General features: G+C 36.5%; 1 protein-coding gene across 1 annotated transcript in view; it reads right to left on the bottom strand.

The window, feature by feature from the left end:
- Positions 1 to 1,238: 1,238 nt before the first annotated feature.
- Positions 1,239 to 22,513, bottom strand: part of LOC150100802 (uncharacterized) — a 66,439-nt gene continuing 45,164 nt past the window's right edge. The window contains exon 4 of the mRNA XM_090401905.1: positions 1,239 to 3,377. Coding sequence (XP_090258031.1) covers positions 1,239 to 3,377 — 2,139 coding nt within the window. The remainder of the gene's footprint in view (positions 3,378 to 22,513) is intronic.

Raw genomic sequence — 22,513 nt, 5'->3', positions numbered from 1 at the left:
CTTTTATTCTCGTATAGGGAGTAGGCGAGGCAATTTTAGCCCTATCCAACCTTTGAAGACTAAGTGGACAGTTCAATCTCTACTGGTAGCCGATCAGAGATAGCTGGACCGAGGCTATCACTAATTTAATCGGCATGCAGTGAAGAAATGGCTAACAAGTGCCGCCATCTCGTGGTCCCTAACACAGTATTTTTAATGTCTGAAAATAGTGTGGGTTCGACGGTCGATTTTCCTGAGTTTACGGGACGGAAAACCCATTTACCCGTGCCAACGGGAAATCATTTTCCCGAAGTTATATTCTTAGAGAAATGTGATTAATATTATGCTTAACCATTCCTGTACTTCTTTTTCATGACTAAGTTTGTTTGCTTGCTTTTTGAAAAAAAGCTTTATTATTGTTATTTCAAATGAATTGCTAAACAGAGTAGCAATGTAGGATGTTTAGCTAAACATTGCTAAACATCCTACATTTTTTTTTTGTTTAGTTGACAAATATTTTCTACAAATTTCATCATAAATTCGTAACTTTAGATGTCCCAGTAATACCATTCTTTCAGTGTATTCACATTTTTTGTCATGGCTTAAGAAAATATTTCACATTTGATCACAAGATGCATCTTATAAATAGCTTGTGTACAATAAACAAATAATAGTTCGATTATAATTGTTGTGCAAATTTCAGTTGCCATGAACATGTAAAAATTGCTGTAAGATTGCTGTAGAGATTGTATTTGGATTTTAGTTTTCACACGAAATACTAAATACGCTATATCATAACAAACGATTGTTAGTTACCCACATCAGGCAACAATATTGTTATCTTTCAGTCGAAAAAGAAATTTTAAAAATTCAGCACAAACCGAACTGTAATAAGTATTTAAATAAAGAAAGTTCGAAATGAAATTTCGTACAGTATCGGCTTTTGAAGTACATGATAAAAAGGTTATGCACATGTATTTACTTCATGGTCCTTTATGGCATTTTTCCTTCATCAATTATGCAATATTGAATGAAATTTGTGTGGCGCATGATGCCTTCGGTTTTAGTTTCCAACACATTTCACATGGAATGATTTTCATGTCGTTCACGAGATGGCGCTGTTATAAAGAAACAAAGTGAAGTATACGTCAGAAGTAAAACTTTAACTTGAGACGTATTAACTACTGTAATTTCTTTTTTAAGGTTTGGATGAAAAACACTACGATGATGGCTTAAATGAGGTCTTATTTAAAGGGCATTTAATGTTTGCTCTTCTTTAAAACAGGCAAATCGTAAGGAAAAGATGGAAAAATAGGTACAGTCCTGTAACGAAGACACATAAAAGCCGAAAGGAGACAAGCGATGACAAGTATTGCTAAAAGAACAACCAAAGTGGCTGCAAATCCAGGGGTTGACATGCAGATAATTCCACTTTCAGTCCTTTCAGAATTATAAAACACTGGAATGCTGTCATTAGTATGAAGGGTGAACGCTAAATCTCCTGGAGATACCACTCTGATGACACGATTTACTCCGATCTCTGTAACATCTTGTAAAGGTGATTCTTTCTGCATGGACAAATCACGTTCTTCTCGAGGTCGACCTACCTGCGCATAACTTTCAGCAGCGACATAATTATTATGTGTAGCAGAATGAGAGCTATCCGGGTGAGTACACTGTTCCTGGCATTGAAAACGACAGATCTGTATAGTACATTGGAAATGAACGTCCATAGAATCAGGGAATTTGAATGCCTGGAAATGGGCATATGACAGAACAGTTGCACTAGAGCCGAAGTTCTTTACTTTTGTAAAACGACTCATTAGTTTAGGTCTAACAACACATCCTGCACTATCGACTAGCTCGATAGGTGCCCTTTTGCCGTCGTGAGCAATGCAATTTCTCACCAACATATCAAATTTATTTTCTTCGTCTTTGATAGCAAGTACAATCGTCATAGTCTGACCAATCTTTACAATTCCTGCGACTTCGTGAGCCCATGGTCCTTTTCCTGCCTGAATCTGCATCCAGCATCCTACATTATCTCCTGCAAAGTCGGCATTAACAACATTTAGCATGTCGACTGGGAACGGTCGAAAAGTAACCTCCTTCTCGTATTGATCATGCCAGGTACAACGCAATTTCCTGGCCTGATCCCAAACTTCTTGAACGTGTGGATCGTACTGCACAATGATTGTGTTTTCGAAGAATGAACCAGTACCGCTCTGAGAATTATAGCCGTAAATTCCATTTTGTGCATTGCCCATTGTGCCACAGCTATTCACTGAAATACCAAAATGAACGCTCCGATGACCTGATCCAGCAGGCAAATGCACACAACTGCCATAACTATAATGACCTTTGCTAAAGATAACACCATGAAATGGCTTATCAAAATCGACAGAAACTTTCATAAGATTTTTTTCGCATTTGACATCAATATGAACAATCTTTGGCATTTCTGGCATGGGTAATGGCCACGAGTCGCTGCTAACTAGGTTTGGAAATCCTGGAAAATTACTGTTGTCCACGCTATGATCATACCAACGATTTTCTTCCATTACAGGTGAATTAGGTCCTGGATAGACAGGATGATAGGCCAGGTGTGGATGGCTTTGAACAACAGCATCCTCCTGTGATCCAGCACTACTGAGATGCTGTCCAGGATCAATGATTTGTTTAGGAGGTGGGATGTTGCCTGCCTGGATTGGTGCATTAGGTTGTTCCTGAGCAGAAGAATGGTGAAGAACTCCATGAACTATTCGATGTTGCATTTGCAAAGGAGGAAATTCTCCATATGCTACTTGTCGGAGATGCTCAGCGACTACTCTAGATGACTGAGGAGGTGGACGATTTCGCGAATGGTGCAGGATCACCTGAGGATTTCCTTGTGATATTTCTGGAACTTTTAGACGATTCAAAGCAATTACTTGGCCCTGAGAATAATGTCTCTGAGGTGAAGATCCTTGATTACTCCCAAGAGCTGGAGGCAACCTATTAATTTGACCTTGCTGTTTACTTCGTGGTGGTAATGCTTGGACATTTCCCTGCTGTCCTTGAAGAGAATTATGGAGTGATACCACAGGCTGGCCTTGCACACGAACAGCTGGTTGAGATTGTTCGTGACTAACTCTATGTAAGGAATTGAAATGCATTTGTGCTAGTGAGGGCACTATCACATGTCCAGGGTGAAGTGGTCTGGGTAAAGGAACAGGGAAAGGAATTGGCTCATGCTTAACTGGGAGGGGCTCTGGGAGCTGTGGTGGTGGTATTTGATTAGCATATTCTTTCTCTGGAAGCTCGTGATTCTTTTGATCAGATTCTGGAGGCGGAGTTTTATCCTGAATATGTTCTACAGTCTCCTCCATACTGTGCATTTCTTCTGCATGTTCATTTCCCTGAAAGGAAAAACAGAACATTTCAGATGATTAATATATGAGTTTCTGTAAACTGAGTAAGTTTATACATTCTTAAAGTGGTGAATCCAAAACAGACCATATGCTTACACTTTCTTTTCAGTTATAAGTTTATACTTCTAAAGTGTAGAAAGTACTTTCACTTGGTTACAAAGTAAATTATACTTGCCAAGAAATTATATTCTTTTTTTTTTATTCTTTATCCAACTTTAAGCAAAGTTTGCACGTGAAGTAACTTCGCAACTAGTCTACCTATATATAGAGGCTGATGACGTCACATCAATTGTCTTAGTATCCCATAATACAAAGCACACTGATGAGACCTCCATAAAAGTCGAAATCAGACTGCGTAGTGATCCTCCCTTAATTCTTAGTCTTGTGCACGTCTGAAAGGATGTGTGCGTATTCATTGCACTATGGGATACAAGCCAATTGCTGTGAGGACATCAGCCTCTATATACAAGAAGCCCAGTCGTGAAGATACTTCACGAGCACACCTTGCTTGCACTAAGGTAAAGGACTAAAGAAAAATAAAATTTCTTGACCAGTATAATTTACTTTTAAGATGATTTATTTCAGTAGCAGAGATTATGACCTTCTGACTTTTATTAGGATTTTTCAGTGTTAAATTAATTAATAAGAAATATTGAATAGCTGGAATTTTTTAAAATAAATATTTATATTTTGTGGAATATCAATTAGTATTACAGAACGCAGAACATAAAAATGAGTTTATAAGAGTGCTTCAAGATCTTATTCCTTATTCTTAAAGTTATTCCAATATGAATAACTTTTCATATGAATATGACCGACTTTTCAATAATGTTCCCAACAGTTGCAAAAAACGGGGGGGGAATATTTATTTATTTATTTATTTTGGTGTAGCATTGCAGAGGAGTAGTTGATTGGATTATATACATCTTTATTATTATCATTACATAAAACTTCCATGAAATCCCAGAACTCATTGTAGAAAGGCATTCCACACGACGCTGGTATATGTATTTCTTATATGTTAATAGCGCATGTTCTCTGTCCGGTTTGTTTATTTGATGAAAAATCCTCTACTCCTTTATGAAACCTGCTAATTTACTTTTGGTCGGAATGTCCTTATAAAACATTCTTCTTGTTATAGACGGTATTCAAGCCCAGGTTTTTCCAGCCAAAGAGCACCTATCAACCAATTCAGTTGGGCTACAGAGATTCAGTAGTGTCAAATAAACAATATTTACACTATGTTGTCAGATGTATATTGAAAAATACAAAGATCAAAATAGTAAATTTTTAAATTTAAAAATGTAAGATTTTGGATTTACACTTCATAATGTGTAAACTCAAGACGGTCCATTCTTCATGCAGGACTGTCTTTAGGTCCTATGGAATTAATTCTACAGATGATATATATCTCTGGGGACGAGTGCTCACACGCCGTTTCATAAATATTCCATTGAGTTCAGAGTAGACGAATTCATTTGGGGAGAATGTTGTTATCCACAAACTAACCCGTAGTAAACTTTGTTGTGTGAAAGGACATTGCTTTTCTGGAATAGGTGTCGCCTTTTACAATAGAATTCCATAATACTGAAGGTGAAAAAAAAAAAGTTCTCTCTCATGTTAGGAAAACTTCTTCGGATAATCATACTTCTGCCACTATGCTTGGCATCGGGAAAATCCGGTCCTGCGACCTTTGTAATGCTGTTGTCTGAATCCAGTTTCTGCCATTCAACGAAGATTGTATGCAAGATTCGTCCAAAGTGCTCGTTTCCATTCGTCCATCTTCCATTCTTTTTGCAATCTAATCATCCAACCATCGTTAGCATGAGCATAGTTCTTATCCTCAAAGCCCTTAAGCGCTCTGTTCTGCATGCTGCTTTAGTTCAAACTGAATGTATTGCTTGCTCACGTCTTCTCGTATCTTTTCTACAACGTCACCTACGTTATTTGCACAGCTTCTGTTTTCCCTATTCTCTGTATCCTCTATGATTCTGCTAGGGTATTCCAATACTTGTCAGTCTGGTTGAAAGCGTGGTGAGCGCCATATAAAATAAATAAATATAGAATGTTACATTCGGCTTGTGGGTCAGGGTTTGACTCAGGTCCTAAGCACAACGATATCTTAAAATGTGTGGATAACAACGTCATCAGCCTTCTTAGTATTTAAAAATAAAACTTTTTTTAAGAAAACTTAGGTATAATTAATGCTCATTTTCGCTTTAGCATGTTAAAAGAAATTAAAAAAAAAATGCACTAAGGGAAGTTTTTTTTTTTTTCAAATGAAAAATCCGCCGCCAGTACTTAGCAATGCCAATTACGAATGTTGTTGTTATCGTCGTCAGCAGCCTTTTGATAGCATCTATAGTACATTTAGACAGACACCAGTTTTAATTTCGCGAATCACACCCAACAAATTCCTAATTTTTGCTGCTATGAGGGGCGATACGAAAGAAATGCTTTTTTTTTGTCTATAAAAATATTTTTTTATTAAGAAAAATATATTTTTCTTAAATAATGGTTTTTACATGGATTAATCCTCCATCTTACAAGATCACTCTGTCATTTATCAACAAAGTCTTCATCATTCTATAGACTTTTGCCATATGCCAACGTTCGAGCAAGATGATGTATGTTGACTCCGACCTTTCAGTTCTTCGTCGTCTGCAAAATGGCGTCCTCAGAGCGCATCCGTCAGAGGATGGAAGTCGGAGTGTACCAAATCCGGACTATCAGGTGGGGGGGGATCAGTTCAGCCAAATGTTGCAGTTGCATCCCTGGTGGTCAAACTGATGTGAGATTAAGGCGTTGTCGTGAAGAAGGACAACACCTCATTCATGTTTCTGTGGGCCAGACTTTTTTTTTTTTTTTTATTCGAGTGAACATTGGTTCACTCGAATTGAAGACTTATTTAGAGTTAGCAAACTTCACTGCATTCAAGCCTTGATAAATGAGAAAAGGGTTTTCCTCTCTTGGAAAATAGGGATTTTCATCTCACAAAAGGGTAAATAGGCTAGACGAACACATACAATTTACAGACACAATGCACTGCGCTAGCTTCGCACTTTGTTCCTTCCTTTCGGTAGTAAGGCACAAAGCTACTGCAGTTTTTTTTTTTTTTTTTTTTTTTGTTGTTGTTTGTTTTGGCTTGTAAGGAGGAAATTAGAGTAACATGCTTATGTTTATCATCAAGATAATCATCTCTATTCTTAAGCTTCCTTCAAAATGGATTACAGATGAAACATTAACGGTACAAGTCGGAAGGAGAGATCTAATTAATTCTACAAGGTGTACAGCATCGGGGTGATCTTCCCCTACCTCCTATCACAAGCCCTAAAATATGCAGGAATGGTTAAAAGGAAGTATTTAAGTGTTTTGGATGCTTCTCATTTGTGTAGATCACTAACGGATTTTTCCGGTTTGATATTCGTTGCCGGGTAATTGAAGACTTATTTAGAGTTAGTAAGCTTTACTTGATTGCATTTTTTTTCCCCGAAATTTCTTTTTAGTGCTTTAGTACGATAAAAAGAAAATAGACTTTTTCTATTCTTTTTTGCGACTGAACTTTTTCTTATTAGGTGCTTTTCGCAAAATGCACAAGAGTCGTTTTATTTTCCTGTCCGGTACTTTGCCTGTCAGAACTGGCTCAAATTTGGTATTTTGGAATCCTCAAAAAAAATTAGTTCGAGACATTTCAATTTTTGTTTCAATCAGACCAATTTCAAGGGAATTACGGACAGCACGTCCCTAATATATTGCAATAACTCCGATTTGAATGAATAGAATTTTTAAAAGTTGTGTTTTGATTTCGAATACACACAAGAGGATGTGCACATGGTTTAATTTTGATTTTAACCGAAGCGTTTTTCAAATTGATTGAATACTTCCGTACCATCGGGATGGAATGTAAGGAAATTTGGTAGTTAGGATGTCTGTTGAAATTTGTCATTTCACTTTTGGCTTTGATTAAAATCCAAAAGTGAAAAGTCCTAAATTCCAAGCTAAAAAATTAAAATTGCTAGTGTCGTTAATTTTTCCTCGTTTAATAGATAAAACTGCACATTTATCTAAACCAAATTCCATTTTGATGTCCTGACTGAAAATACGAACTGTGTTCAGTAAAGAGTATTTGCTGGGCCGATTTTCCATATAACTTCAAGTCATCCATATACAATAGATGGGAATGGGAAATTTTAATATTATATTTAGGTATTTCATATCCAAGTTTTGTTTTCTTCAAAATCATAGATAAAGGTATCAAACTAATGTTGAAGAGTTTTCCAAGGTGACAAGGAATCACCTTGGAAAATTCCACGTTTAATGCTGACATCTCCGAATCGTTCATTATTCACTACTAAAGTTGTTTTCCATGATTTCATAGCAGCAGCCAGAATGGAACATAGGTTTTTTGCTAATTCCAAATATTTGGAGTGATTTTAGGATCCAAGAGTGTGGGAGGGAATCGAATGCTTTCTTAAAGTCTATCCATGCCATGTTTAAGTTAGTTTATCGTCTTTTTGAATTTCTGAGAATCATTTTATTAATAAGGATCTGGTCTTTTGTTCCTCTGTATTTTTGAAAATTGCCTTTTTGTTAGGCTAACCATACGTACCGTTTTGAACGGGACAGTTCAAAATATGAAAAAAACAGTTCGTTTGTTTTCATATTTCCCTGCCGTCCCGTCGTTTTAAGAAAAATGTCAGTTTTGTCCTGTTTTTAATAAAAACTATAAATATACATTAATATTGGTCAATCATAAATTATTATTCATAACCTACAATCGTTTGTGGATCATTTGACCCTCTAGAAATCTATAATTGTGAGGCAGTTGGATACATGGAGTAAAGAAAACATTCCTGTATCTGATTGTCGTAGACTGACCATATGTACCGTTTTGAACGGGACAGTACCGTTTTTTTCATACTTCCAGACTGTCCCGTCGTTTTAATAAAAATGTCAATTTTGTCCCCTTTTATTATATATTTATAAACCTATAAATATATTTACTAAAATTATATAAATTAAGTGGATATTAAATCCAACATTATTTTAATAAATATACTTTAATAAATTATTAAAGTATATTTATTAAATTATTAATATAAGTAATAAATTATTATTCATAATCTATAATCGTATATCGATATCATGGATACCAGGAATTTATATAACCGTGGAGTCGCATTGTTCGATACTAAATATCGATATCTGCAGTGGTTTATTCAGAGAAAATAATAAATAATTTTGGTAACACTTGCGTCTCAGACGCGGCGTATGTTCTGCTGTAGCGTTAGTTTTTGTTTTGTCTGTATGCTAACCGGTGGCTTTGTTGTTCAATTCCGGCGGCTTCAAAAAAAAAAAAAAAAAAAAAATCAGCTAACGCCTTTTTATTCCCGTATACGGGGAGTACGCGAGGCCATTTAGCCCTAGCTTAAATTTCGTATTTTTTTAAGTTTAAAGTTTTATTTTATTTTTTTTAAAGCTTTAAGTCTATCCTTGCAATGTCAAAGAGGCGAAACTGCAGTTTTAATGACGATCTCCAGAAAGAATTCAATATTATTAAACTGGACAAGCTGTGTAGTGACGAAACAAAAATGGTATGCCAACATTGTAATGTCCATTTTTCCGTTGCTTATGGGGCAGAAGCAACATCAACATCTGCATAGCTAGAAACATAAGTCCGCGCGGTTCGCCTAGTGGCTTTGCGCTTCGCAACCATATGCCTGGGGAGGGAGTGTCCTAGGTGCCGACGTGAGGAGATAAAGGATCTTCATCAGCCATAGCCAAGTTAGCCGGTCTTGGGCGTGGACAGCAGGGTTTTTTCTGTCAGTTTATTTGGAGTTTTTCATCCAGCAAGCAGGCAAACCGGCCCCGTGAACACACACAGGGATACAGCCATACTTAAAGGCATAGGGGTGACCATCCTATCCTCTTACTTTGGTTACGGAATCAAAATATGCTTGGAAGGTTGTGGGCCTTAAAGGCCTGTTAAAGCCATGGGATAGATAGAAACATAAGGATGCTGAAAACACTCCGGCTTCAGTTAAAAAAAAAAAAAAAAAAAAAGCATTAGCTCGTTTATGGTGAGTTTATGATGGTGATACCGAAAGCGATAAAATTGCAGAAAGCGAAGCTCTTGTTGCTTATCATACTGTGCGTCACGGCCAAAGTTTTCGCGCAAATGACTCGCCGACATTGATCAATAAAATTTATGAACCAAAATTTTCTTCAGCACGTACCAAATCAGAAGCAATAATTACCAACGTTTTATCACCATACATATTGGGCAAAGTAAAACTTTTTTTTCATATCCATGAATACAGAATATCACATAACCCCTGTCCCGTTTTTGCCATCCCAGTGTCCCGTTTTGGTCTCAAGGAATATGGTCAGCCTACTTTTTGTTCAGTCGGATAAATCTGATTATATGATTAGTGGTATATGGAATTTGCTATGATTTCAGTGAACAGCTTAAGCATAGTTGGTAGGCATGTTATTGGGCGATAGTTACTTGGGTCTGCACCCTTATCCTTATCTTTCATGAAAAGAAAAGTGCGCCCAGATATCATCCAGTCTTCCACTAAGTCTGACTGCAACAAATAATTAAATTGTTCTGCCATTCGATCATGTCGACTGGTTAGATGCTTTAACCAAAATCCATGTAGTTCGTGTTTGCCAGGTGCACTCCAGTTTTTTAATTTTCTAGCTTGTGCGCTGACCATTTCTTTAGTGATAAATACATTTTGCATTTGTTTTTGTTTCATTTCTGATTCTATTTACTTAGTCCATGAGGCATCATTATTGTGTTCAATAGGATTATCCTATTTCCAAAATTTGAGTGTTTCTTCTTTTTCTGGTGAATGATTGTTTGCATTTGTATTTCTCTTTAGAGACTGAAAGAACTGACGTTGGTTCTGTCGAAATTACATATTTTGCACATATTGGTTTATTCTTGCTTCATATTTTTTAATTTTCTGTGCAGTCGCTATAATTCTTTGTTTTAGCTCTTCAGTAACTTCAGCAATTGTTTTGTTGGCTAAGTTATATGTATTAATCAGTTTGTTTTCGATGTTATTATTTTTCAGCCGTCCTTCTTTAAAACTCTTTAAGTTGCTCAAATCTACTCGAAGTTTGTTGACTTTTCGTTCCAACTGGATTTTCCATGGTGCTGACTGTTTTATCTTCGGCTTTTGCTATTGCGATTTGCAACCAAGATTCACTGTAATGATATAGGCTGTGCTGTATAGGAGCTGATTTGTTTCCTTTATGCTGTTGGTTGTGATGGTTTTAATTAAAGCATTTGCGTCTAAGAGGAGCTGTTTTAGCTTAGATTTTTGTAAAGCTTTTAATGGTGGTAGTCTTTTATGGTCATTTATGGAGTTCATATGTTCCAATATCCCTGACTTCATTTTACACTGCACATCTGTCAAAACATTCTGAGGTATGTCGTCAGCTTGATGCTTACTGAATTGAATTCCAAAGTTTGATATCATCTACCTCCTGATGATTTGCTGTTAGTGGAGTTGCTGGTTTATTACGTAACTCTTGCAGCTCAAGTTCAGTAAATATTTAGTTACGGAAAATGAAATTCTTTTGGTCCATAAGTATTTGTTCTGCCATTGTAGATTCTGGTATTAAATCGTCAATGAACGAGTTCATGAAATGAATGCTTTTCATTCCCGATTTAACAAGTTTGCCATTTCCCAAAGACTAAGTGATAATCAGAATGATGCTGTTTAAGTAAATAATGTATTAAATTCTAACTCTGTAAATTTCACCTACAGCTTATATGTTAAAAATGAGTACACCCAATGAGTGGAGATAGCGGGAGATATAAAAATTAATTACCTGACCTGGGAAGACTCTCTTGTTCCTGATTTTCGCCCTAGATGTGTCCCAGGTGAACTGCTGATGTTCGTATCTCGGAGCTCTCGGCACGAGTCACCTTGTTCTGTGACTTAGAGTTGGTACTACAGAAGATGTACTTCAACAGAGAAAAACTAAGTCTGAGCAGGCGATGTCCGAGAAGCGCTCTGAGATTTCTAAAAGGCATACAGCCAAGTAATCTTGAAGTCTACTGTGATAAGTCTATGCTGATATCGAGGAAGGCCCGGTGCAAGGAAATCTGCGAATGCTATGCTGGCCAGAGAACAGTAACAGACAAGGAGCTGAAGAGACAATTTAGGGACACTCGATTTGCTTCCGAGGAATCGCAATAGAAGTTGATGTTATCCAGAACCTAGATGTGTTGTAAGTCGCCTGAATGCGGTAAGAGAAATTTGATTTAATTTTGTCTCTGCCTTAACTAAAGATTGAATAATGTTAAATGAATAGGCGCTAAGTTAACGAAAGCCAAGGCATTACTTTGTTCCGAGTGAACGTATCTAGAACCAGATGTCATTACCTGTGATTGTATTATCTGGATTAATAGGTTAGTCTATGAGAGGAATGTTCTTAATCTAATAAGACTGTATGTCCCTTGAGAAAGTGTCAGAATAGATATCTGAGTGAATTGTTCTTTCTAATGAGTTGTTTGACACAGATTATTTGTACTAAGTTATATGTGATTGACAAGGAAATTGTTTGCTAAGAAAGTGCCTTGAAGTGCATTAGTGTATCTATTATTCCACTGGGATATGTGAATGAAATATTAATCAGTTGATATTGAACTACTATGTGTTAAGTATAAGACTTGTTTATGAATGCTCTTTTACTGATTAACTTAGAGATATCATAAAGATTAATGAGTACTTAGTAGGGGACTTTCGTTTGTTTTGCCCATGTATTGGGGAAATTGAATTGTGTTTCAATTTTAATAGTAACTTCATGGAAGTAATATCTGTTTGAATGCAGTATTGATGTTAATTTAATATTTCATAACTAGAGAACCCCAAAATTACCTTGAGTGAATTGCCTTATTACTAGAATTTGACATATCTTGTAGTGTGTATTCTAAAGTGAAATAGATGTCCTTTGTTTTATGCATAATCACGTGCTTGCCTGAATTCAATTCACTGTACCATTCATAAAATTATTCGGATCTTAGCGGGAACCCAAAGTGATAGGAAAGATTGAGTAACCTCGGCCACTTCTGTAAAAAGGAAAATAATTGAGATATTTAAAGTATCCTCAGCTTAAAGAAACTAAATTGTTATTGTACTGATTGATTGATTTTTCCATGAGATTATTTTTCATAGCATCTAGGCATAGAGTGGTGCAGGATAATATAAATTTTCTCTATGTTAATAAAGGAACAAATTAATTAATGAGAATCTGTAGACCAATACAAATTAATAAGATGTATTTCTCTACTAACTTCTGCTAAGTGCAGTACCACTGGGATAAGTATAGATTGCTACTTATTTTGAGACTAGCTACAAGGATTGAGATAAGAGTAACTGAGGATCAATAAGACTCCCCAAGTATCTGATATTGTTTAAGTATATTAATATTGGAGTTACCACCATATACACGTGTAAAGTAAAAAGGGGGGGGGGGTGTAAACACTGGGAATTTTTGTTTCCAAATAAAATGCATACGCTTTCTGAAACCTTGTTATTCTGGTGTTGATCTGTAATAATATTTCAGAACTTCTGTTTTCTTCTGCAGTCCATTTTTTACGTTTGGTTCCTTCCAGTCTCATTTCAGCTTCCTTCCCTGATTGCCCAGCAAGGAGAGCTGGGTCCTGTAGCCAGGACTTGTCGCCTGATGCCCAGGATCCCCAACATCTGACGCAGTCCTTGATGACCCGGGCGTTGACTGAACCAGTATGGATTTATTCTTACTTTTCACCATTAAGATGGGAGATGGAACACTGTTAGTCTGGCTCCTCAGTTGAGACCTGTCTGACAAGAGTGGCCCTGCTGAATAGCTCTCAACATCATTGAAGCACGCAAGCCCCACCGCCACGACAAGGTCGTGTTTCTTCGGGGGGTGGCGGGGATATTATTATTATTGTGCTAAAATTCTTACAAGGAGTTTAGTCGCTCTTTTTTTTTTTTTTTTTTTTTAAAACAGACAACTATCATTAGCAATGTTAACATTTCCCCCCTCACCTCGAAATCTTTTAAAACCTCAGTAGCAAAAAAAAAAAAAAAAAACCGTGATTAATAAATATTAATTAAAGTTCAATATATTTCATGAGAAAATAACCTTGAAACATGATATAATAATTGACCCTATTCTTATAATATCGAGAAGGTTGCTCATTATGTCATGCGATAAAGTATTAATGACTTAAAGGCTTGTTGAATGGGGCATTTTGCTTCTCTGGGAATTTCCTACATTGTTTCACGGCGAACGTTATGAGTTCTGTGGAATGCAGGAAGGTCACTGATGATAGCTCACTCTATTAACGTCTAAATTTCATCGGGGAGTTATTTCCATTAGAATTACTGAAATGAGTCAGTTGAGGTTTTTATTACTAATATACTATAATATAATAAGTATAAGATAGTTATACTCCTTCAGTGGACGTCTACCTGTAAACTGTCAATATAACACAGACTTCAATCGGTCAAAACAGGATGCTATATCTGCAGCCTATCAAATGATAACACTGGTAAAAGACCATCACCTAAAATCAAGTACAGTTCATGAAATGTGGAAGATGCGACCTCAACCATGACACGCACAAGAACACCTAAGAATCTGATGAGCCAAAGCCTGCTCAGAAGGATGATATGGAAATCTAGCAGCGTAATGGGGAAACCATCAATTGGGAATTCAAAGAGCCTGTAGGAATACAGTCTAGTAGTAGTTGCAGGATAGCATGGCAGGATAGCACGAGCAGGATAGCTTGTATACAGTTTATCTCAATTTCTACGGAAGGACAGCTGAAGATAAGATAAGCATTAACCATGGAAACAATGCCCTTCGTTGTTGATTGATTGAAAGTCCTTGATACGGAGCAACAAATCACGATATATTACGATCTGATATGTAAGGGTGGGTGTGGTAGATGTTTCAAAAATGCTTTATGCCTGTGTCATCATCCTAACTGTGACGTTTGGTGTTGGAGGTGTTTCTTCTAGAATTTACTTGGATTTTTGATCGTAGTAACTGAAAGGATTTTTCCAAAAGAACATCTTTGGGAAGAATTTGAACTCCAGGTGTAGACCAGATTGGTTTCTGTCAACAATGGTAATGCTGAAAGAAGAATTATACAAAACTCCCACTCTGGTGGAGACATATATATGATTTTTGCATTGATTCGTCAGTATCTTGCTCCCACTGATGAGACCTCAAAAGTTGGAAACCGGTCTGGATAGTGACCCTTTCTATAATACATAGCAATATACACTTCTGAAAGGAAGTGTATATTACTGTGCATTATGGGATGCTAACGCATTTTTAATTAAAGCATAATCAGGACACACTCAAGGATTTAACAATATAATTTCTTGTTAATTACAATATTAAAAGTGGCCCACAATCATTAGGCAAAATAATTCAATTTTAACTACATATTTATAAGCACTACATGGATATCCAAAGTACAGAAATATTCCTTGTAAATATGATCTGCCCGTTTCCAACCCGTGATTTTTTTTTCTTCTTTTATTAATGAAATCAGGAGAGCGAGCGAGAGAAAGATTAAACTTCTCGAGACTAATGGTTTGCATAATGCTCAGTAGTCGCCATGGTAACTAACTCTATTTACATATCAGGATGTTTTATCCTGTAATCAGAGCCAGAGTTTGGCATAGGTAACCTGGATAGTATGTGTAGCGAGTCAGCAAAGTTCAAAGCTGACGTAACAAAGCTTATGTTGTTTACTGTTGATCACTACAATTTTAATTTTTGATCTCTCTCTCTCTCTCTCTCTCTCTCTCTTCATTATTTTATTTTGTAGATCATTCGTGCAGTGATCAACTGAAAGAAATACTAGCCGTAGCCACAGTACAGTGGACGCTTAAGAAATTATTTTCCATTATTATAATTATTATTCCTGCTGATTTTTATTTTAAAATTGAGGTATGTAATGTGAGTTCATACATTTCACGATGATTCAAATGTGAAACGAATAGATCACTGACGGAAATGAAAGCAAATAGATCAAGAAATTCGAAAACTTTTAAACAGACTTATACAACCTGATAACTGGTTGTGATTTCATCGAATAAAATCACTGGCATTATATCAGGCATATATCAAGCATATCATGAAATCACCGCGTTTGTTTCCAATTTATTATTATTATTAACTTCTGGCCACAAAAACAAACTTGTATCCTGAACAATCTAATCCACGAGATGTGATAAAACCAGTCTGACAGACCTGTTTGTGGGATACACGATCCTGGGAAAAATATTCTGTACTCTTGACCTAGAGTGGATGGATGGATGGGAGAAAATAATAATAATAATGGACTAAAAGTTAAAATGGAGGAGTCTTCGGTATTCATGTCTTCTAATTGCCAATATACACGTTCATCGGGAAGGCGGTGATGATTCTACAAGTAACGTTCAGGAGTTTCCAGCCATGTCATTAGTAGTCCGGACGTTATGGCAATTGCCGCAGGGAGAGGCGTGATCATGCCTATCACATATACCGTGTAGTAGAGCAGGAAGTATTTTAGGTGAAGGGACGAACCCAAGGCCATCTCACGGAAGCCCTGCAGGCTAAAGGTAAGGTGCGTGTACCTCTATTTCAAAGCGAAGCTATTGGTTGTTCTCTGGGCAGTTCGACTCACGTGCCTACACACCTTTCTCTGTCGGCGTTGCTAACGTACAAAAGCGGGAAATGGTATCCAGTACTAGAGAGTATGAAATTGCAACCCTCGTGTGCCCTGGGAGACGTCACCTAGCCCAAAGAGTCAGGCTACCGGATGTCGGTTACCTGTTCAACCAGGAAAGTCGGTTCCAAGGAAAGTAAACAATGAACGGTTGCTTAGGGTTTCAGTTCACACAACGAAAAGGTGCAGCATTGTGTTTGATCATCTGCATAACGCATACCCGTTTTGATAGTCGATGGTTGCAAGTAGGGCACTGTGAAGTCTACTAGGCTGCAGACGTCACATTGAATTTAAAAAAAAAAAAAAAAATCCTCTACGCGATGCCTATTTGAACAAGAATTTTGCACTTGTTAATTTGATTTCTAGTCATGAACCGCGTGAAATTCTGATGTAAAAAGTATAGCAAATTTGTTTGTATAATTCTAATTAGATTAGTGCCGATTAACAGACATAAAATACAATTAATGGGCGGTAGATGGCGCTGTACGTAGATGATGATGATGGTTAGTAGCAAAGTGTGTAAATAGTGGCGTTGTGTGCGTGTGTAGATGGGGAATTAAGTAGTGTAGGCCGTGGGCTGATAAAATGGAGTATTCTTCCGCTAAGTCCTTTGACGGCTTGGAAGTGTCATGTAATAATAATATACAAAGAATAAGCGCGATTACAACCATCCCACTGAGATGCATTCTGCAAGTAAAATCAGATTTTTTTTTTTTTCATAAGATAAGAACAGCAAACGAAACATTAGTTTTCGCGCTAGTAGGTACAACAATGATGACTGACGCGTAGATCCACACTTCACCGTGCAGGCGTTCGAAACCGAAACCTATGGAATAGGTTGGTTAATCCTTATTCCAGGAGTGTCTTATGTCTGTCGATTTGTGTGTTCGCGGGGCCAGTTTTCCAGTTCTGCGGGACGAAAAACCCGAGTTTCCGGGCGAAAAACCCTCCACCTCCGTATGAGACCGAGTAACTCGCTTTAGTCAGATAAAGGTTCCTTACGGGAATCGAACACAGGTCTTTCAACCAAAGGGCTTCGTCTATACCAGTGATGGCGAACCTATGACACGCGTTTCAGCACTGACACACTTGAGGGTTTCAGGTGACACACCTTGGATGTTGAAAAATATTGGTATTCTGATGAAAAAACTGCGATAAATCGTGTAAGATCGCTCTCAGTTAAGGCGATTTAGAAAGTAACAATTTTAAGTATTTCCCAAGAGTGAAAAAAAATTTTTTAATGAAACCATCCCCAAAAATCGTGAAGAACATATCAATCGATCTATGGAAGTTCTAAAGTCAATAACTGAGCAGTTCTCTTCTAGATTTGAGCAATTTCGAATGTGGGAACAAACAATCCAATTCATAAAGTATCCTGATGAAACAGAATTCATGGATCTTAAATTAAATGGCTTTGAGTGGCTGGATTTAAAAGTTCTAGAAATGCAACTAGCCGACTTCCAGTGTAATCCTATCTGGAAAAGAAAGTTTATTGCTCTTAGAAATGAATTAGAACTTGAGCAGGAACGTCTGCATGATACCGCCTGTAAAAATTCAGACTGTGAAATTCTAAGCTTGTGGAATAGCCTTCCCGAAAACTTTCATGCTCTTAAAATCTTCGCTAAAGATCTTCTAACAATTTTCTCTTCTACATACTCTTGTGAAACTCTATTTTCTGCCTTAAATAATATCAAATCGAAAGGGAGAAATAGATTGAGCGATGATTTGAGCGCTGCCAGTGTAGCATTTTTCTACCAGTACTCACCAACAGAAAAGTCATTAAATGTAATGTAAGTTTGTAATTTCACTTTATTAAACTAATTGTATAATATTAATTCATAGATTTTATACCAATGTCCTATTAACCACCTTACCGGCCATTATGGATCAAATACGCATCCTCATACGCTTCGTATCCATCATATATTTCAATGTAATATCAATGGTATTACAATTTTAATATGCACTTCGCATCCATGGTAACTTGGACGTATATATACATCCTGGCCGGTAGCGTGGTTAAATAAATAGGCCTAATATGATATGTATAAGCAGTGGTGAGCTATAAAGAATTGTGGACAAATGATAATGGTTATTAATAATAATTGCTACTTTAAATTCATATGGATTTTCTGATAACTATTTAAAAATCATCTCATTGCATTTTGTTCTGATGGAGCTAGTGTAATGTTAGGAAACAAATCAGGTGTTGCAATCAAACTTCTACAAAAATTTCCCAACATTGTGATTTGGCATTGCGTAGCTCATCGTTTACAATTAGCATTAGACGATTCGATAAAAAAAAACATTAAAAAAATAAATAATTTTAAAATATTCATGGATAAATTATATGCTTTTTATCATCAATCACCAAAAAATCAACGCGAATTAAATACGATTGCAAAAGACCTTGCTATCAAAATTTTAAAGATCGGCCGTGTGTTTGGACCATGATGGGAAGTTTGCAATTTTAAAACGGCTCTTGCTGTGTGGAGAAATTACCCAGCTTTATGCTAGCATTTTGCACCGAACGATAAATATAAGGGCTTTTTAAACTGACTTCTCAATTTGGAATTTGTAAAAGATCTAGCATTAATGATTGATATCTCACAGGAATTATCATATCTGTCAGAAGCTCTAGCTCTACAAAGTGGCAATATAAGTAATAAGTATTATAAGGGCTAAGTTAGCCCCCCCCTTTTTTTTTTTTTTTTTTTGCTCGACGATGCGAGCCCTTTGTTAAAATTTCCATAGCTCACCACTGTGTATAAGTTACCATCTATGATTACGTAGTTCGATTTATAATGTATGTATGCAAGTGGCACATCAACAACATCAATATTTAAAAAAAAAAAAAAGATGTTCGACACACCTGGGTAAAAAAGGTTCGCCATCACTGGTCTATACCGACTGAGCTACGGCTGCTCAACGACAATAGATAATATTTTTCATTGCTTTATTAATTTTTTATAATTTTAGCCACACATATTTCCAGTCCTTTTTTAACGATTTTTCCTATTCTAGTCGTGTAAATCTTTGTTTTATCTACGATTTTTAATTAAGATATAATTATTTACTATTGCACACAGCGTATAGTGACTTGAGTTTTAACTGTTCAAAACTGGTCGTTTTCTAAATTACTCAGTAAAAATGCAAGTAAATATAAAGATGACTCTGCTATTGCAAATACGCCAACATGATTCTCGCTCCAGAATATTTCGTGTTAACTGAGATTGAAATTTGATTGTAATTATGTGCTAAATGTAATATGATCAGCTGAAACTTTTACTACTAACAGAAACAATAATCGGAAATATGTTTCTTTCTTATCCCCAACTTGCCATTTTGACAATGTGGAATCAAATTTTCTTTATAATTATTTCTAAATGTATTCTATTAATGATTTACAACAGAATGACATGAACAGGACAAAATTTAAAGAATTGGACTTCGATAAGAAATATAACAAAGGTTTATTGTTATTATTATTATTGATAAAAAAGACAAAACCTGAATTCTTAGCCCTGGCGTGAGATTATTGCTATCAATTAAGGTTTGCTGCTTAACAGCAAAAGCAATTCTCATTGTCACTGTTATTAATCCTTAGAATTTTTCGACTGAAAAATAAACATATTTTTACTTGAGATCAGCTAAAAAAAATTCACAAAAAGAATAGAATGATGATCGAGACAATAGTTATGCACTTATATACGATTCCCATATATAAGTAAGAGATCAATAAAAACAGCCGTACATATCTGCTTCTGAAGAAAAAAAGGGGGAAAATGTCTTTCTTCACGAAATTATTGAGTTCAACGGAATATCTTTAGAAATAGACAGCAAAATGCCGAACTGATTTGTTTTCCAAGTTCGACAATACCTTCCATTTTTTGAGATGGACCACTGATATCCTCTGTAGTCAATTGTTACGTGTCATGGCGGATCGCTTCGTCTCTTAATATTACTCCACCAATACCGGAATATCTAGAGTCTCCAAACTTTTGCCCATTGTGTTTCTTCTGTATATAAAGGATCTTCTCTCAATGATCTCAAACCTTATCCATATACTGCTCATAACAGCATATTCCATTCCCCCTCCTTCATACGTCCCACCTTGTAGGGCATAATCATTCCAAGCTTACCTTCCATAATCAGCTGAAACTGTTATCTCCTTGCCATTCTTCTGATGAGGTTATTCTAATTAATTTAAATGCCACCCGGGGACAGTTCTATCTTATTTTTTAAAAGATATTTCTCTTTCTCTCTCACACGGCTTACTGCGATTACTTTCTCACGAATGCTCTTTGTCTGTCTGATTCCTTTCCTGTAGGTATTTCCACATGGGCGAGTCATTTCTACTGAAATGACTTCAATCATTCCTCTGTTTTTCTTTAAAGCTGTAAAAACGTAAACAGCTGTAGCATGTCCATTCACTATCCATCTTCAGACCTACTGAACCACCTTCTCTTTCATTCTGTTCACTTCTGTTCTCTGGAAATTCCTTGGACTACAACATCCAGCCATTTGATAAACACACCAGCAGGTTCCTTCTTTATTTTTATTACTTTCATACAGACGGCATCAATGTGATGCAGATTTTGCCTGTTACACATCAGATGGGGGCGGAGGGGAATCAGAAATAAATAAATAAATAGAAGGGCGAATATTTTTCTTCTGATAAACTTGATATCATTTTATATTTGTATGAGCACTCGCCTTTTTTTTTTTTAATAATAATTCCTCTGTTAAAACAGCTTACATTAGACTAATGTAACCTTTTGAACTACCACGCAGTAGTACCTAATGTCTGTTTTTAAAAGCGTTCCTTGATTATTTCTGCACTCACTCAATTTCTGAAAGATAGCGGAAAATGTGTTAGGCATGGCAGTCTTTCTTATGACAGTGCCATGCCTTTCTTTTGTTTTGCCGTTTGGAAGTTCATCGAAAAATGATGATGAATTATGATTGCATATTCGTTGCTTCCTTCAGAAATAATATACGCTTGAACAGGTGTAATAACTGCATTATCTCGCAATCTTAGTACTTCTGCATCTATAATGATGTGTTTGAGAAAATGTCAATCGATGTCTACGATGCCTAACAACTCTGAAAACAAGTAGTTTCAATATTTTTGTGGCTTAGTTTACAAATGGCGTTGAATATTCTGTGTGTGCGTGTGTAAGAGAGAGAGAGAGAATAGAATGTTGAACAGCAAGTGAAAACAACTCATTGCTATTTCCTAGCAAAAAAAAAAAAAATAATAAATTCCAATTTCAATTAAAAGTTAATTTGCTGTTTCACTTTGATTACTGTTTGGGCTGAATTTACATATTTGCTGGAATATGAATATATTCCTCGGGAATAAAATGAATAATAAAAGAAGCGGATGTGGACAAACAGTGACATGCATGTGTATACTGATCGTATATTTTGAGGTTAAAAGTATTGTTGAGTCTTTTAGGTGAAGAAGTGTGAAAGGATATCACAAGCAGCTTAGGCGGGAAGTGTGAACAGTGAAGGTAGGAAAATTATGGGCTAATCCTGAAATAGTATTTTCGAAGTCTTCTCCTCATATAGACTTGTACGTGGGCTGTTCAATAAGTAATAAGACTAATTTTACTGTGGCGAAACCACTCATCACAATATTAATTTCTGTGGAATAAAGAAATGTTGCTATGTATTAACAAAAGAGGTTGATAGATGGCGTATACGGGCTGATGTGCCAGAGTGTCACGTGACTAAACGCAAGTGCTCATCGGCGCGCCTTCGAAATGGAAGCGTCCTTGGAACAGCGTTATGCGATTAAATTTTGTGTGCGTTTGCAAAAATCGGCATCGGACACTTTTAACATGATACGCGAAGCTTTCCACGATGAAGCAATGTCGAGGGAAAGTGTTTTTCGCTGGCATAAAACTTTTAAGGAAGGAAGGCAAAATGTAGAAGATCTTAAGCGTGAGAGAAGACCTTCAACGTCCATCACAGAGACAATGATCAACACAGCAGCGATTATCATCAAGCACGTCAAAAGGAAGCGTCCATTGCTGAAGAATGGCTTCTTATTGCACCACGATAATGCAAGACCACATATTGCTGGTTGTGTAGTGGACGTTTTGCAGAAGAACAACACAGATATCCAACCACACCCTCCATACAGTCCTGATCTCGCACCGTGCGATTTCTGGCTGTTTCCTCAGCTCAAGAAACCACTAAGAGGCCGCCATTTCGAATGCAACAAAGCATGTGTAAAAGCTGCAGAGGCGGTTTTGAAAGAACTCTCAAAAAACGGACTCTCACATGTGTTTAAGAAGTGGACGCAACGTTGGGACAAATGCATCGCGTCTCACCGTAGTCACTTAGAAAAAGACCATGTAAATGATGACGATTAAGGGTA

Source organism: Typopeltis vanoorti, chromosome 12 (assembly GCF_054136105.1).
Source record: "Typopeltis vanoorti isolate ZY-2024b chromosome 12, IOZ_Tvanoo_1.0, whole genome shotgun sequence".
In the NCBI taxonomy this organism is placed as follows: Eukaryota; Metazoa; Arthropoda; class Arachnida; order Uropygi; family Thelyphonidae; genus Typopeltis; species Typopeltis vanoorti.
The sequence above is the reverse complement of the archived record's forward strand: the minus strand, read 5'-3'. Positions and strand labels throughout refer to the sequence as shown.